Here is a 15,675-nt window from a genome sequence, read left to right on the forward strand (position 1 = left end):
AGCACAGGAGGGGAAGACCCTCTATGAGGTGGATTGATTCAGTGACTGGGGTAATCGGGATGGGTGTGTCAGAGGCAATGAGATTGGCACAGGATAGACCATGGTTTAGGGCTGTTGCACATAGGGTCGCTTTGAGTCGCAAAAGACTCAACGGCACATAACAACAACAACAACACAAGCCAATGTAATACTTTTCCAAGTCAAGAGAGCTCCCTAAACTACACATAGTTCCCAAATTCCCTCCTACATCCTCACACAGTCTACCATCAAGTCTATGAATGCATCTGTCTGAAGGACTCTCCCCAGAGCTGGTCCACCTGGCAAATACTTATGCATCCTACTGGATTCCAGTGTCAACTACTTTCTGAAGTCTCCACTGCCTAGGCCTCACAAGGAATCTCCTTCTTGCTCTCCATGCTCCCATAGCATCATTCTGTATTTCCATTATAGCACAGAACAGAGTGTATTATAATTCTTTACTCTTAAAGCTGTCACTTTCATCTACAAATGCATTGGTTTAGGGAGGATGCTCCTTCACTGCATTCCACAATCCACAGATTCTGCACTTGGTACCTAACATGTATTAAATACCTATTAATGAAATCATTAAACCTCTGGTGGCCTACTGAATAGAAAGCTGCACTGCAAACCCCAAGTAGTTTGAATCCACCAGCTTCTGCAAGGGAGAAGGATATGCAGTCTCCCCCTCTGTGATTTGCAGCCTCTTAAGAGCCACTGGAAAGCCAACTATGAGTCGGTTCCAACTCGAGGGCACCTAGCAACAACAATTACGAAATACTTGAACATTCTTTGTTATCGCTGTTCTTAGTTGTCAGTTCTCCATAAAACCTTGATTGGCTGGTTACTTGGATAGTGGTTGGTTGACTAGGAAGTTCTGGCTGAAGTATAAATACACAGCAAAAGGCAAAGCAATGTGTAGGTGTGGAGACTTTTAACAACTTTATCCCTTGAGTGCACATTACTCTGACTAAATCCTCAGAGCTTTTTCAGCGACCACTCTGGTCGACAGCTAATGCAAGCCAACAGGAAAGAGCTCTGAACTGCTGAAGGAACTAATTTGTGGAGAGAGACATCGCTCTGGGAAAGATAGGGGATCACAGAAAGAGAGCAAGACGCTCAACAAGATGGACTGTAACTACCACAATGGGCTCGAGCACGCCACAGATCATGAGGACGGCACAGAGCAGGGCAGGGCTCAGATCTGTGTTCACAGGGTGGCTATGAGGCATAGGCGGCTGGAAGGCACCTAACAACAACAGCAACGCTGGGCTTTGCCACACCAGAGGAACGTCCCTGCATAATTCCGGCTTCTCTTTTCAAACACACTCCTACTCACTCCCGTGTCTGCATAGCAGCAGGAAAATATCGACACTAAACAAGGATAATTCTGTAAGTAAACAGAGAAGCTTCTTAGTACACTCACAAAATAAAACAGAATAGTTAGGGTATTTGTGTGATACATAGATCACTGTAGACACAGGTGAGCACAGGAAATACCAAACAAGGGTCCAGATGGCTAAACAGTCATTTAGGCAAAACCAGGGAAATTGAAATTGAAGTGGAAGAGTAGTAACTGGAATCTGGAGGTTAGAATTTTCAAATCCTGGTCCTGTATGTTGTAGTTGTTATGCACTGTCAAGTGAGAATTAACTCAGAGCTGACCCTCCTGTGGGTTTCAGAGATAAATAGTAAACTGCACGGGAACAGATTGCTTATCTTTCTCTCACAGAGCAGCTAATGGATTAGAACTCTGTGCCATCATGCTAGCAGCAAAGCTCCTGACCAATAGGCCACAAGGGTGCCCTCTACGGCGAGACATAAATTAATGTTCAGAAATGGAAAATTACTTGCAACATGAAAACTATTTTGAACAAGATACATTTTAAAGAACTGGAATCTCAAATCACATCTGATATTAAAGTTCTTATACAATTCCTGTCCAAGGTTTGTCAACTGTGATTGTAGAATAAATGTGTAGGCCTAAGGATAATTTCTGGAAATAAGCAAATATTATATTCCATACTGGCATCTGAGGTAGGTAAATAGAACAGATTTGTTCACAACTACCTAATAAAAAAAATCTAGGAACTAAACAAGAAACAAAAAGCTTTTCCCCCAGCTGCCCTAACATCTCCACTATCTAATTTCCTAAGGCTTGGATGAAATCCTTTTCCTTCTCTACACCACGACCAGCCTGCTAAAAAGAAAGGATAAATCACCACCTTCACCCAAGTCCTTCTCACAAATATGGCAAAACTCACTCTACATAGCTCTCGACAACAGCCTTACTCTTTGGGCCTAAAGTTTTGTTTCCTCTTTAAATGCAAATACTTAAAGGATTTTCTCTTCCTGAAAGCCTTTACCAATCAACCACACTTGAGAATGAGTTGTAATCCTCCATGAGTTTTCGATTGTGAGGTAGAACCAGGAAAGAGTTAAGAGTCTTGAGTCCTTGAAACGAGGAGAGAAATTAACATCCAAGCAGACAGGTAGCTAGACGACGAAGGCAAACTTTCGTAAGCCTCTCAATTTTCAAAGGTCCAAAAAGCTGTTATCATTTACTCCCAGCTACACAAGTCATTTCAGTCTTATTTCTCACATGTACTATCTTCTCTCTCTTAGTAGACCACATGATATAGGAATTAAAGTTAGGGTAAACTTGCAGCAATCAGAAGAGGGAGCACTTTTTAGGGGAGGAAAAAGGTTTGGGGAGAAATCACCCCAAGTGCTGGGAACAGGACATTTGAAGCAGGTGGCAGAAAACGGCATTGGAGGTTATTCCTGAGGAATTTTAATGGACCTGTGGCTGTTAACCAAAAGGCTGGTGGTTCGAAGCCACCTGTCACTCCTTGGGAGGAAGATGAACTGTAAAGGCTTATAGCCTTGGACACCCCATGGGGCAGTTCTATTCTGTCTCCAAGGGTTGTCAGGAGTTGGAATTAACAGCAGTGGGTTTGTTTATGCCCTGATGCACCTTTCAGTATTTGTTCCAATCAAAGTATTGATCGAAGAATGGGAACAAATCTAGGCCAGTTGTTTCAGCTACCTAGAAAGGACCAGTCAAAAGAAGCTAAACTCAAACACAGCAAGGAGTCCTGGTGGTGTAATAGATAAGAATCCGGCTGCTAATGCAAAGGTTATGAGTTCAAACCAAGAAAGTAGCAGCTCCATGGGAGAAGACAGGACTGCTTTCATCAACAGTCCAGTCCGGGAAATCTTAGGCAGCCATTCTACTCTGTCCTCTAGTACAATGAGGAGTCTGGATTCCTCAAGGGCACGCAACAACAACATAACACAATAAATCCAAACAGCTCTAAAGGACAACTGGATTAAAGTGCCATTTTACAGAGAGATGCACAAAAACACTGCTTTAAAAAAACCTATGTTATTCGGATGAAAAGGGCATAACAGTAAAAGAAACTGAAGAAAATAATCCTTTCTAACTCATTGCTGTCAAATCAAAGCCACGCCTAGTTGACCTTCTATTATTGGGTGTATTGTTGTCAGGTGACCTCAAGTACATAGCTGACTCTCTAGCAGGTTTTCAGAGGCTGTGAATCTCACAGGAGATGGCCCATCTCTCTCCCACACAGCAGCTGGTGATTTAACCACTGGAATGGTGCCCCTTTGAGTTAGCAGCACAACTCCCTACACCACCACCGTCCCTTTGGATGTAATTTTTTTTTATCCTCCCACAAAATACACAATTTCAATCCCAATCAGGTTTAGCACAAATGTAAAATTCACTTATGATGCTCCCGATGCCAAACAAGAAAAAATGGACTCTAAAAAGAGTTTCTAGATCTGTGTTACCAAAGCAAATTCACTGCATTTTCAACTAATCTTCTGGTCTACCTGACTACGGAATTTACATGTCAAAAATGTTTGGGAGAAATAACTAGAAGAGGAAGGGGTCTTGTGTAGAAAACGCATGCTTTTCAAAAACAAAAGTCCTCTCAAATCAACCTATGACAAGGGATCAAAATTCATCCTATTTTTAAATCATTAAAACCAAGCAGAAATACGTTCAAAATGGAAACCAAAGGCATGCTTCAATGCCTTAAATGTTACATTCCCTCAGGTCCTATAGGCTGAAAATTCATCTTTTCTAACCTGTGACTTGCTTTTAGCCTACTTCCCTTTCTAGTTAAACATGCAGGGAGAATGTCCTATAATGGCTATTTGGTAGCAATTTCCAAAACGAACTCAAATAATTAGGTAGATGATTTGAGTATACAATTGAACAAATCGAATTGTGTTTACTGTCACCTGAGAGGCTAAATTGCAAAAGCAAGCCAGCAGAAGCCCTGGTGAACGGCGTACGCATCTGCATTAACACACCGTGTCCCTCTGTTGTACAAAGGGTCACTATGAGCTGGAGCTGGATCGATGGCACATAACAACAGCAGCATTAACGTCAATGAAGACAAATTCCAGACAAACTTCGGCCTCCCATCTAATATAAGAGGAGTAGCCACACTGAAAATTGTTGAATTGAAGTAAGAATGGATAGGTGGAGTGGCAGGCACTGATTGGCTGCCCTACTTCTTAGCCTCACACATGAGCCTCTCCAGTTTTGGAGAGGGAGTTGGAAATCCTGCTTAATAGAGAAGGAGGTCAAAACCAAAATTCCCTCTCCCTTCTCCTTACCCCCCATCATGCAGCTGGCACTGTTCACTCTGGCAGACACAGCTCCCTGAACATAATGGTGCAATCATCGCTTCAAACATCATTACTATCTAAAATAGATAACCCACTTGCAACTTGACTATTTTTATAGATACAACATTGCCATGCAACTTAACTGCTCTGTTTGTGATATATTCCATTTAAACAATGCTGTCTCTCTGGCTGTGAGTACAGGCAGCACCCAAATTACTAATGTCCATCTAAGTGTTTGTTCTTTAGTATTATGTAAATTTGCCATCACTTAGGAAGGATGGACCCAACCCCTCCTCGCAACAAATTCTTAATCACAATCACCTTTACTGACTGCACTTGCAACTTTTAAATCATTGAAATGACAGATTAAATAAGAACTATAAGCATCTGTTCAACTTAAGCACCTCTTTAAAGACAAGCTAGGAATGGGTGTAACACCAGGGTTGCCTGTATCTATGTGTGATGTCCAATAACCACAAATGCATAAATAGGTGTAGCAATTTCAGTATTTTCTAGTTTCTGCTTAACTCCTTCACCATCCTGTACTCATCACCAAAAACTTTATGAACTAAACCTTTCATCAACTGGAAGAATTTGCAAACCACCCTATGTTCCCTAAGTCTTTGGGGACCTGAAGATTATTTCCCTCCTCTTAGCAGCCTACTTTTTCATGGTTATCTTGAGAACTAGATTTTTTATGTTTAACAAGAACTTAATGAGTACTTTATAAACTGCGACTATTTTATACATAGCATAAGGAGTATATAAAATGTATACATGTATATACTTTATACAATGTGGGACTCCTTGAGGCATTATTAAGCAAAGCAAGTAAATTAGAGGCACTAGTAAAGTATATGGCTTTATTAAAATATAAATCTTATGCCAGACTTTGAAAAAAATATAATTCACGTAAGCTATTAGAAGCAGGAGTGGCATCTACTTCCTAAATAACATGCCTCCATAAACTCTGAACTTTTTGATAAATGTCGATGGTTGTAGAGGGGCTTCAGGCCTTTTTTGTTCATGGGGTCGCTATGAGTCATCCACGACTTGGAAGTCAATCAACGACAACAACATATGTTAAATAGCTCTCTCTCCAAAGTGCTACAGAACAATGATGTCCATTTAAAGACTAAGGTGGACTGATCCAAACCATGGGATTTTCACTTGCTTCCTGTGCTTCTGAAAGTCTGACACTGATTAAGGATGGTGGAAGAGGAAACAATGCCTTTAAATTTTGGTGCTGGAGAAGAGTAATGAATTATCTCCTAGAACTCCAAAAGAACAAATGCCTCTGTCTTGGAGGGCATGCAACCAAAGTGTTCCTTAGAGGCAAGGATGGTGAAACTTCATCTCACATACTTTAGTCACACTGTCAGGAGGGGCCAGTCCTTGGGAAAAGGTATTTTGCTGGGAGAGGTAGAGAAGAAGAAGAAGAGTGGAAGACTCTTTACAAGATTGACTGACACTGTAACAACGGTTTGAGCATATCAGAGATGGTGAGGTGACTCAGGATAGGGATAAGTTCAGATCTGTTGCTCATAGATTTGCTAAGAGTGGCAGCTGACTTGATCACCTAATAACACCGTATATTTATAAATATATATATAGTTATCTAAATAAATATAGAGATATATATAGTTGTTGTTGTTGTTATGTGCTATCGAGTCGTTTGCGACTCATAGCGACCCCATGTACAAGAGCCCTAAACGCCGTCTCAAACACACTTATTCCCACCACTCCACTCACAGAATAGATCCATCTCAACAAGGGTCTTCCTCTCCTGCGCCCTCCCTCCACTCTCCCAAACGTGATGTCCCTCTCCAAGGACCAGCCCCTACTTGCAACATGCCCAAATATGTCAGACAAAGATCAGAATCCTTGACTCCAAGGAGCATTCCTGCTTCACCCTCTCCAGGACAAACCTGTTTGTTCTCCTAGCAGTCCATGGTATATTCAACACTCTTCTCCAGAAGATAGATAGCTAGATAGCTAGACAGGCAGACAGACAGACAGATACACAACAAATATAGTTCTATATAGTTATAAATAATAACTCAGACCAGTGGAGCTCTGGTAGCCTAGTGGTTAGGGAATTGTGCTGTTACCTCAAAGTCTATACTTCTCCTTGTTGTGTACTTCCGAGTCTGAAACAGTTCATAGCTGACCGTCCAGTGGGTTTTCAGAGGCAGTAAATGTCATGGCAGGAGCCTACCCATCCTTTAACTGCAGAGAAGCTGGTGTATTCAAACCATGTACCTTTGGGATCGCAGTGCAGCGTCTTACCGCTAGGTCACCAGAGCTCACTTCTATCTCTCTAGCAGGTCTAATCCACCTGCACTTGAGAGAATAAGATGGAGAATATCCTCCCAGAGGATTTATAATCGTGTATTTATGGTTCTGACTCCATAGCAATATGTTCTTTATATGTTAAATAAAAATTATTTTTATTTAGGGTTGCCTCCAGAAACTCTATGAACATGGAGAAACTATGAAAGTTATACATGTTCAGGTCTTTCATTCATAGCGTCACTATGAGTTGTCTACAACTCAATGGCACTTAATAACAACATAGAGAGAGCTCTGTTGGCCTAGTGGATATAAAGTGATGGTACCAAGCCAAAGGTGGGTGATTTTAATCTGCGGCCCTCAGGCCTGGTTTTAATTATTTTTGGTGAAACATTCTTCTAAGTGGTATAGTACCGGTCTGTCCATTTGCTGTACAGAGGTAACCCGTGTTTGCTGTGGTGCTAAAGCCTGTGACACTGATGTGTCAAATGCAATAATGGTTACCCATGGTGAACAGTGTTTTATGGAGCTCTCCGATTAAAACAAGCTTGGAAGCAGGAGTGGCATCCACTTCCAAAACAGCTTGCCGCCAGAAACTCTATGAACGTGGAGAAACAATGAAAGTTATACAAGTGTTCAGGTCTTTCATTCACAGGGTCGCTATGAGTTGTCTACAACTCGACGGCACCTCACAACAACAAAGTTAACTATGACAAAAGAAGACACCTTAACAAGGTGTGCAGCTGTCTCAACAAACATGAGTTAAATAAAATGCATTTCACTTAGAATAGAGAGACAGACAACTCAATCTGAGTATTCTGATGAGCTCTGAAGAGTTCAGATTTTATGGGAGGAAAGGCAGGTAGCAGTGGTAGCAGGTAGCACTTGTCCCTTTTGGCTAAATTAGGAAAAAAGAAAAGGATACGGGTATAATTTCATTGCTGTGTCAGCTAATGAAATCCTAAGCTTTGCTGTAAAATTGTGAGGATGGTTTCAAACCGTGCGAGAATCCTCTATGAATCTAGCTGGAACTTGACTCCTCCCCCTTCTATTTTGCTTCCTCATTCTCCAATGAGATTCATTTCCCGAAAGGAAATGAACTCTCAGGGACAAGCAAAATGATGTGGGCATGCGACCAGAGTTCCTAAGAGAGATCGTAAGAGACATTTAACTACCTTAAATGACTCTGAGTGTCCAGAACCTGAAAAACTAGATGTAAGGAGAAGGAATGAATTTGGCATAGTAGGCATCAACAATAACTCATGAGAAAAAAACAAGTGAAACTAAATTAATGGTTTCCATGGAATTTACAGATTTACTGCTAGAAGGACCAGAATCAAGAAATTCCATACACAGAACACTGCATGAGTTTGTAAAGGCAACTAATAAAAGAGCCTGTAATATTCTCATGGGTACAGTGGTGAGAAGCAGCTGACAGTTCTACTAGTGGTAAATGGCTTCAATGTTGGTAGATACAGTATGCATAAGGATTGCTACTTTGAAATTTAAACTTAAGAACATTTATTTAGTGATATACTGTGATGTGCTGAATTTCAGTCAAGGAAAAAATAGTTGTTAAATCTACAGAAGTTGCAAAAGATCTAAGTTAATACATTGAAAGGCAGACTTAAGAGCCAAAAACCCTCTAGACAGATCACAAATGTAGTCTAGCACAAGATGACATTCAGCAGAAAACTTTAAAGGCAATCCAGACTTCCACAAATAATGCATGAACCATGGCTTCAGAGTTCATCGGGGGTAAAAAAATCTGGCAGTCTTCACTGACCACAGGCTCTAAGTGAGCCAACACCATTACATGGCTCCAGACACCTTGGCATATACTAACAAAGGTCTTAGATCATTAATAAGGGAAGTAATAATTTCACTGTATTATAGTTTAAATAGCTACGATTTTATTTAGATCACATAAAACATGCTCATGCATGCTTGCTGAAAGGTAGGTCATCCAGTTTTACCACTCGAAGATTACTACTATTTACATTTTGGCATCTATCATTCCAGAAGTCCTAATCCACAGCAGAAGTAGTTCTTCTCTGGCTCTCTATACATGCATACATACAAACAACAACCTGTGACTTGAGACGCACAATCATGGTTACTGAAAGCGGAAAGGGCTTCAAGCACTTACTGGAGATCAGAAAACTACAGCCTTCACTATGGATTGCATCTCAACATTAAAAAAAAAACAAAAAACACCCACACACCAAAACCAAAAATCCTGCCTACTGGTAGCCCAGCAAGCAGAATTATGATAAGTGGAGAAAATACTGAAGTTGTCAAAGATTTAATTTTACTTAGATTCACAATCAATTCTTATGGAAAGAAAAGTTAAGAAGTCAACACATTCCTTTGGCAAAATCTGCTGCAAAAGATTTCTTTATAGTGGTAAAGAGCAAAGATGTCAATGAAAGGACTGAGGTGCACCTGACTTGAGCCATCATTATCTTCAATCACCTTATACGCAAGTGGCCTTGTGCTCAGGAACTGTGCTGCCAACCCAGAGTCATGTGTTTCGAATCCAGTAGCTGCTTCATGGGAGAAAGATAGGAAATCTCATGTGACTTACAGCTTTGAAAACCTACTGGAGGGTCAGCTATGAGTTGGTTCTGAGTCAACAGCATATAACAACGTATTCATGTGAAAACTGGACAATGAACAAGGAAGACCAAAGAGATACTTTTGATTATAGTGCTGGCAAAAAAAAACCAATGACTATATTATGTATGGCCTCCCAGGATAAAAAGGAACAAATCTGTCTTGGAAGAAGTGGAACCAGAATGCTCCTCAGAAGGGAGGATGTGATATACTGCCTCACATATGTGGGGCCCATTATCAAGAGGAACCAGTCCCTGGAAAAAGATATGTGCTTGGTAGAGACTGGACATCGTCCTTGGTAAAAACTCAGCCAACAAGATGGCCTGAGATGGTAACTGCAATAATGAGTTCAAACACGGCAATGACTGGTAACACAGGACCATGCAATGGCACCTAACAATGTGTGTGTGTGTGTGTGTGTGTGTGTGTGTGTGTGTGTGTGTGTGTTGTGTGTTGTGTGTTTGGGGTTTTGTTTCCCTAATAAAATACAGAATCAATCATAAAGTCTTTTAAGCCACTCTTTTTTTTAATTTTTATTTTACACTGGTTTGCATACAAAGTTAGTAAACATTGTGTTTCACACTATCCTTCTCTCACATTGTTTCATACAATCATTCCCATCCATTGTGTTTTTTTTAAAAATTAATCACCATTGAACTATTTACTCCCTCTTTCCAGATCCCTGTCGATCTTTCCTATTTGCTTTAACCCACTCCTCTACCCACAAATTGTGTGGCCCTGTGATTTCCCCCTGCTCATCCTCATCCCTCTGCTCCCACCCCTTCCCCACCCCTTGAGTGCCCACCCTAGTTATCCTTCTATTTTTACAACAACATAACCTACTCTTTTAAACCCAAAAGCAGATTGAGTCCCAGAATGTTCTATTCTGGTCAAACAACATATAGTGCATTTTGTTCACTTCTGGCACTATTTTAAGAGGATCTTTGAGAAAATTATGAGTATGCAAAGAAAGGAAGAATGGGTAGTAAGAGGTATGAAAACACAAGTTCTTAACACCTATACCAATGTTCTATTGCCACATGACAGAAGGGAGAAGGCAATGAGGACATGATGGTAGTTCCATGCAAAAAAGGCAAAATGTATAAGAAACTATATAGCTCAATGCATATACCAGAATAATTTTTCTGGCAGATCAGTTAGACCTACTTTTCACAAACCTGTAACAGTCAGTATCAATAATGGGAGTCACAGGAAGGTAGTGTCTAGTCTGGTAATACAATTTTTCAACATAGTTTTCAAAAAACTAGAATTAATTTCGTCATTAGCAGTATAAACAGGCAAGAATAACTAATTGGTAGGGGATGTTACAGAGGAAATTCCAGCACAAGGTCAGAAGCTAGATTAAAAGGCTTCTTCCTAACGAGTCTGTGATTGCACAGAAAACTTCAGAGAGAAATTTACTCCCAGTACAATATAAAGCAGATCTTTAGTAATTAAGGCCTTAAGAAATGGAGTGGAGTGCATTAGAGAAACATAAGAAATAATAATAGCACTAATCAAGAGCACCTTTGTACTAACTGCTTTAGTGGAAAGAAGCTCCACCAGCTGCTCCTCGGGAGAAGGATGGTAATCTCCCATTTGATTAACTGCCTCTGATAACCCACTGGAGGGTCAGCTATGGGTTGGTTCCCACTAGATGGTACACAACAACATCATCAATCCTTACAACAGAGCTCTATTGGTGCAGGGGTTAAAGCTCTCAAATGCTAAGCAGAAGGCGGAAGGTTTGAACTCACCAGCCACTCCCCAGGAGAAAAATGTTGCCGTAGGTTTCGGTAGTGTTTGGAAACTCTATGGAGAAATTCAATTCCATCCTATAGAGTCACTGTGAGTCAGAAACACACAGTGGTAGTGGGCTTAGGGGCTTGCTAATTCTTAGAAGAACCTTGGACAACCTATAGGGGAGAGTTCTATTCTGTCCTATAGAATCTTGAGATGAAATCAACTCAGAAGCAGCAGGTTTGGGTTTCTGGTAATCCTTACAATACTCCTATATGAAAGATACTGTTATTCCCTTCAGGGCTCTGGTACCTTACTACTAAGAAGTTGCGTTGTCAACCCAAAAGTATCTGGTTGGAATCCATCAGCTACTATGCAGAAAGATGGCAATCTCCTCCCAAGCAATTTGTTGTTACTGTTGTTATGTGTCATCGAGTTGTCTGCGACTCCTAGCAACAATGTGTACAGCAGCTCTGAACCCTGTCTTGAGTCAGTCTCACTAATTCCAATACACCAACTGATAGATCAAGTTACTGTATCAATCCATCTCATCTGGGGTCATCTTCTCCTATACTGTCCCTTCAACCTTTCAAGCATGATGTCCATCTCCAAGGACCAGTCTCTCCTGGCCATGTGCCCAAAGTATGCAATTATTGCCTCTGAAAACCTGCTGGAGGGTCAGCTTTGAGTCGTCTTCAACTCTACGGTGCTTAACAACTACTCCTTTTTAGAGATAAGTGAAGCTTAGTAATATTTTTAATATTTACTCCAGTTCAGATTTAGTTTTGCTAAAAACTGTTGTGTCACACAGGATATCTTGTTCCCTATAATATAGCTACTGTTCACTTAGTAGGTAGCATATAATCAATCTTCAGAAAAATTCTTATCTAGTGAGCCCTTCAGGGAAAGTCAGGAAGTGTTTTTTTTAATTAGTAAAAATTTAAATTAAATCAAGGATTTTTAATAAATTACTATTCCTAGAAGAAGAGAAAAATTCCCAGACTAGACTATCTAAATACAATTTAAACCTTAAACTTTTAGGAATAAAACAGATGCAGTGACAAGGACATAAGGCATGGTAGAGAAAACGTGAGCCCCAGAATCTCATGTCTCTGCTGTCACTGTGTGATCTCGGGTTAACTTTTTATCATTCCATCTATTTCACCTGTGAAATGAGGCTAGCCCTCTTCAGATTGACATCAGACCTGACTGAGGTGAAACACGCAGCCATACAGCACAGTGTTTCACCCTAGTAAAATCCAACACAAACAACAGCACAGAGTGCTACCGCCAAACCTATTTCATCATTTATTGCAAAATAATTTTTAAAAATCCAAGACCATCCTGTAATTTGATATGAAGAGGCAGATTTTACATTACCCTGTAAATTCCTTTCCGGTGGCATTTTTTTTGTGACATAAAGTGAAAACTGAGTAAAAGGTGTCCCTCCGAGAGCTTTGATTTTGTGCAAAGAATCATCCAAAGACTATCATTTCAGGTCTCCTCTTCTTCAAGGACACCGTCTCAGTTGTTTATGTGAAATGAGATACACAAAATGCCATCCAAACGTTCCTGGGCTGCTGTGTGAGTTTTCCAACTTGGTATAATCTACTCTAATGGACCCACGATGCTGCTATATTGTTTGCATTACGCTCCTAGGCTGTAGAGTTAGGCTGTAGAGTTACCACTGCTACTTCTGACAAAAGCAGCAAAACTGGGTCACAACTTTGATGCTTTGTTTACTGTCTAATCATTAAATAGTATTTTATCTTTAAAAATTATTACCATTTTTTTCCCAAATGGGAACCCAAAAATCTGCTGTCAAGTTGGTTCCAATTCATGGATGCCTTATAAGACTAGACAGAACTGCCCCATAGAGGTTTCCAAGACTGTGAATTATTCTGAAAGCAGACTGCCTCATCTTTATCCAGCAGAGCCGCTATTCGGTTCGAACTGCCAACTTTTCAAGTTAGTAGTCAAGCATTATGACACCAGAGATCCTTAAAAAAAAAAAAAAAGGAAAAGAATATTTAAAAGATATTTGCTTTTAAAATGTGTCACAAATATAGTTAATAGTTAATTATGGACTTTAAAATCCATATCTCAGTTATTAAATTAATAACTGATGTTGTTTTGTGTTCCCAAAGAATTCTTTAGTATTTTTCCAAAGAAAATTGATCTTTTTTTATAAGCCTCTTCCAGAATTATATGTCTGGCCATAGTTATTTTTACCACTGATGTGATGTACTGGCAAAAATATTTCTTCTACCTGGAACTTAAAAACTATAACCAAGTAAATGGGTTTTCTGTCAATTACCCACGACTAAGTGCACAATCATCAGAGTTGTACTATAATATACGTACACACTATCAACTTGTGTTGGAGAATGAATATTATTTAACAAGAGAGTACACATAAGAGTTATCACTTCTAAGACCTACCATAAATAAGAAAAAAGTCCCATAATATTCACTGTTCTGAAGTGAAATGTCATTGCAATTACATGTCCCTGTCAACAAATATATGGACCTTTTTAATCTTCCATCAGCTATTTTCCAGCTAAATTTATTTCACTGTGATAGAAATGTTTTCTCTTTCTCTATTAACTGGTACTGTAATTGCATTGCCTGACCGCTACAACTCGAACAACTTGTGTAAAGATCACAATGTCATCACCCAAAAGTTTGCACTAAGTGTTTGTCAAGAGCTGCACTCAACAGTTTTTGAAAACCAAAAAATAGCAATTGGGCTTTACCTTTTTTTTTTTTTAACAAGTACAGAATCACTGCTTCAGAAATGTTTTACAGTAAGGATATGATGGATACCTCAAAAAAAAATTATCCAAGATAAACTGAACAACCCTAAACTCAGCAACTAAAGACCTGTTTATCTAAAGCAAAGGCTCTTCTTCCCATTTGATTTCATTTGCTCTTTCATTCACCTTTTAAAGTGATAGTTTCTCAAATACGCTGCTAATCAAGCCCGTTCCTGTTAAAGTACTGCCTGCTGAATAAAGACCTTGACATTTTTTTAAATGTCATCTTAGACTCTTCAGCCAGTATGAAGCGCACCTGCTACACAGTCCATGTACACACATGACTCCAGTTCTGACTTGCCGGCCATCCTTGAACCTGAGATCTAATAACCAAGTTTCAAGCAGTTGTACCCAGATAGCTGCAGGTCCTGCTGGGGCGGCCCAAGCGGCCTCATCAAGTTTTACACACACCCTGGACGGCTGACATCTCATCACAGGATTCACTTTTTTTCATTTTGCGGGATCCCAACCCTCTACCCACAGCAAATGCCTCTTGCAAGACTAGATAGCAGTCCCCAAAAGGCTGTGCCTTCTGCAGGGTAATTGCATGCATGAAGCAGCTTCTCTGCCAATTCTATCTGAATAGACCAAATAATAGTAATAACAATTGGGTTGAGTTTGAAGCTGAAAATATGTAATAAGCATTGATGGAAAGCGGGTGGAAAGGTGATTTTTCTGCAAGGAACACTAGTACATGGGCAAGTTCTGCACCACAGCTCAGGAGGGGGGTGAAAAAAGTAGCTACTGACGCATTGATGGAAGGCTATTTTAAAATTACTCAGAGAATCTCATGCTTCCTCTCCATACACACAGTCTGTTTTCCTAATTTAAGAATGAATCGCTGGCTGCCACCAGGTGCAAATGCCATGAGGAGGAGACTGTATCCATCACAATGCAGAACGGGGTATGCAATCTCCAGGAGCTGGTCCCCATGCTTACCTTAGCAGATTAGACAGGGGCAGGGGTCCCGATCCGCCGCCCAGGATGCCTCCTTTCCTGCCAGACAGGAGTTTCTCCACCAGAACCACATTTCCAGTTCGAGCAGCTTCCAGCAGCTCCTGGTCCTTCCCCATAGTCTCTCACCGACTTCCCCCCGCAGAGTCCTTTTGCCCACCTCGGGTCCTCCTCCCCGCCCCCCCAACTCCCCCCAAATCCTGGGCCCTACTCGCCCCACCTAGCAGTAATGCAAAAGCTTCAGCTCCCTGGCAGCCCGGAGCCTGGAACACCACTCTCTCCTCTCTGGGGTGCAGCTTTTACAATGGGGACCTGACCATGTCTTGGAAGAGGGGGCTGGCCGAGCCGGGAGCCAGGAGCCGCGACGCGCCCCCACAGCCACTCCCCTGAATTCCCGAGGCCGCGTCCCCGCGGGTGGGGCGTGAGGGGGTGGGGACCGGGGAGGGCGCTTCGGGAGAGCGGGAGGAGGATGCAGAGCAGCGAGCAGGTTGCAGGAAGCAGGTCCTCGCCGGAGCTGGAGCGCAGAGAGCAGCACGGCGGCCCGCGTGTCCTCGTGCCCCGGCCCGGCCTCGCC

At 41.2% G+C, this 15,675-nt stretch overlaps 1 protein-coding gene across 2 annotated transcripts in view; it reads right to left on the bottom strand.

Annotated features, from left to right (window-relative positions):
- The window catches only part of ANKS1B (ankyrin repeat and sterile alpha motif domain containing 1B), a 1,992,519-nt gene extending 1,977,299 nt beyond the window's left edge, over positions 1-15,220 (bottom strand). For both annotated transcript variants that reach the window (XM_006888510.1, XM_006888509.1), the window contains exon 1: positions 15,087-15,220. In XM_006888510.1, coding sequence (XP_006888572.1) covers positions 15,087-15,220 — 134 coding nt within the window. The remainder of the gene's footprint in view (positions 1-15,086) is intronic.
- Between the last annotated feature and the right edge of the window lie 455 nt (positions 15,221-15,675).

This window comes from Elephantulus edwardii, unplaced genomic scaffold (assembly GCF_000299155.1).
Source record: "Elephantulus edwardii isolate Elephantulus edwardi_28Jun2011 unplaced genomic scaffold, EleEdw1.0 scaffold00068, whole genome shotgun sequence".
NCBI classification, from domain to species: domain Eukaryota; kingdom Metazoa; phylum Chordata; class Mammalia; order Macroscelidea; family Macroscelididae; genus Elephantulus; species Elephantulus edwardii.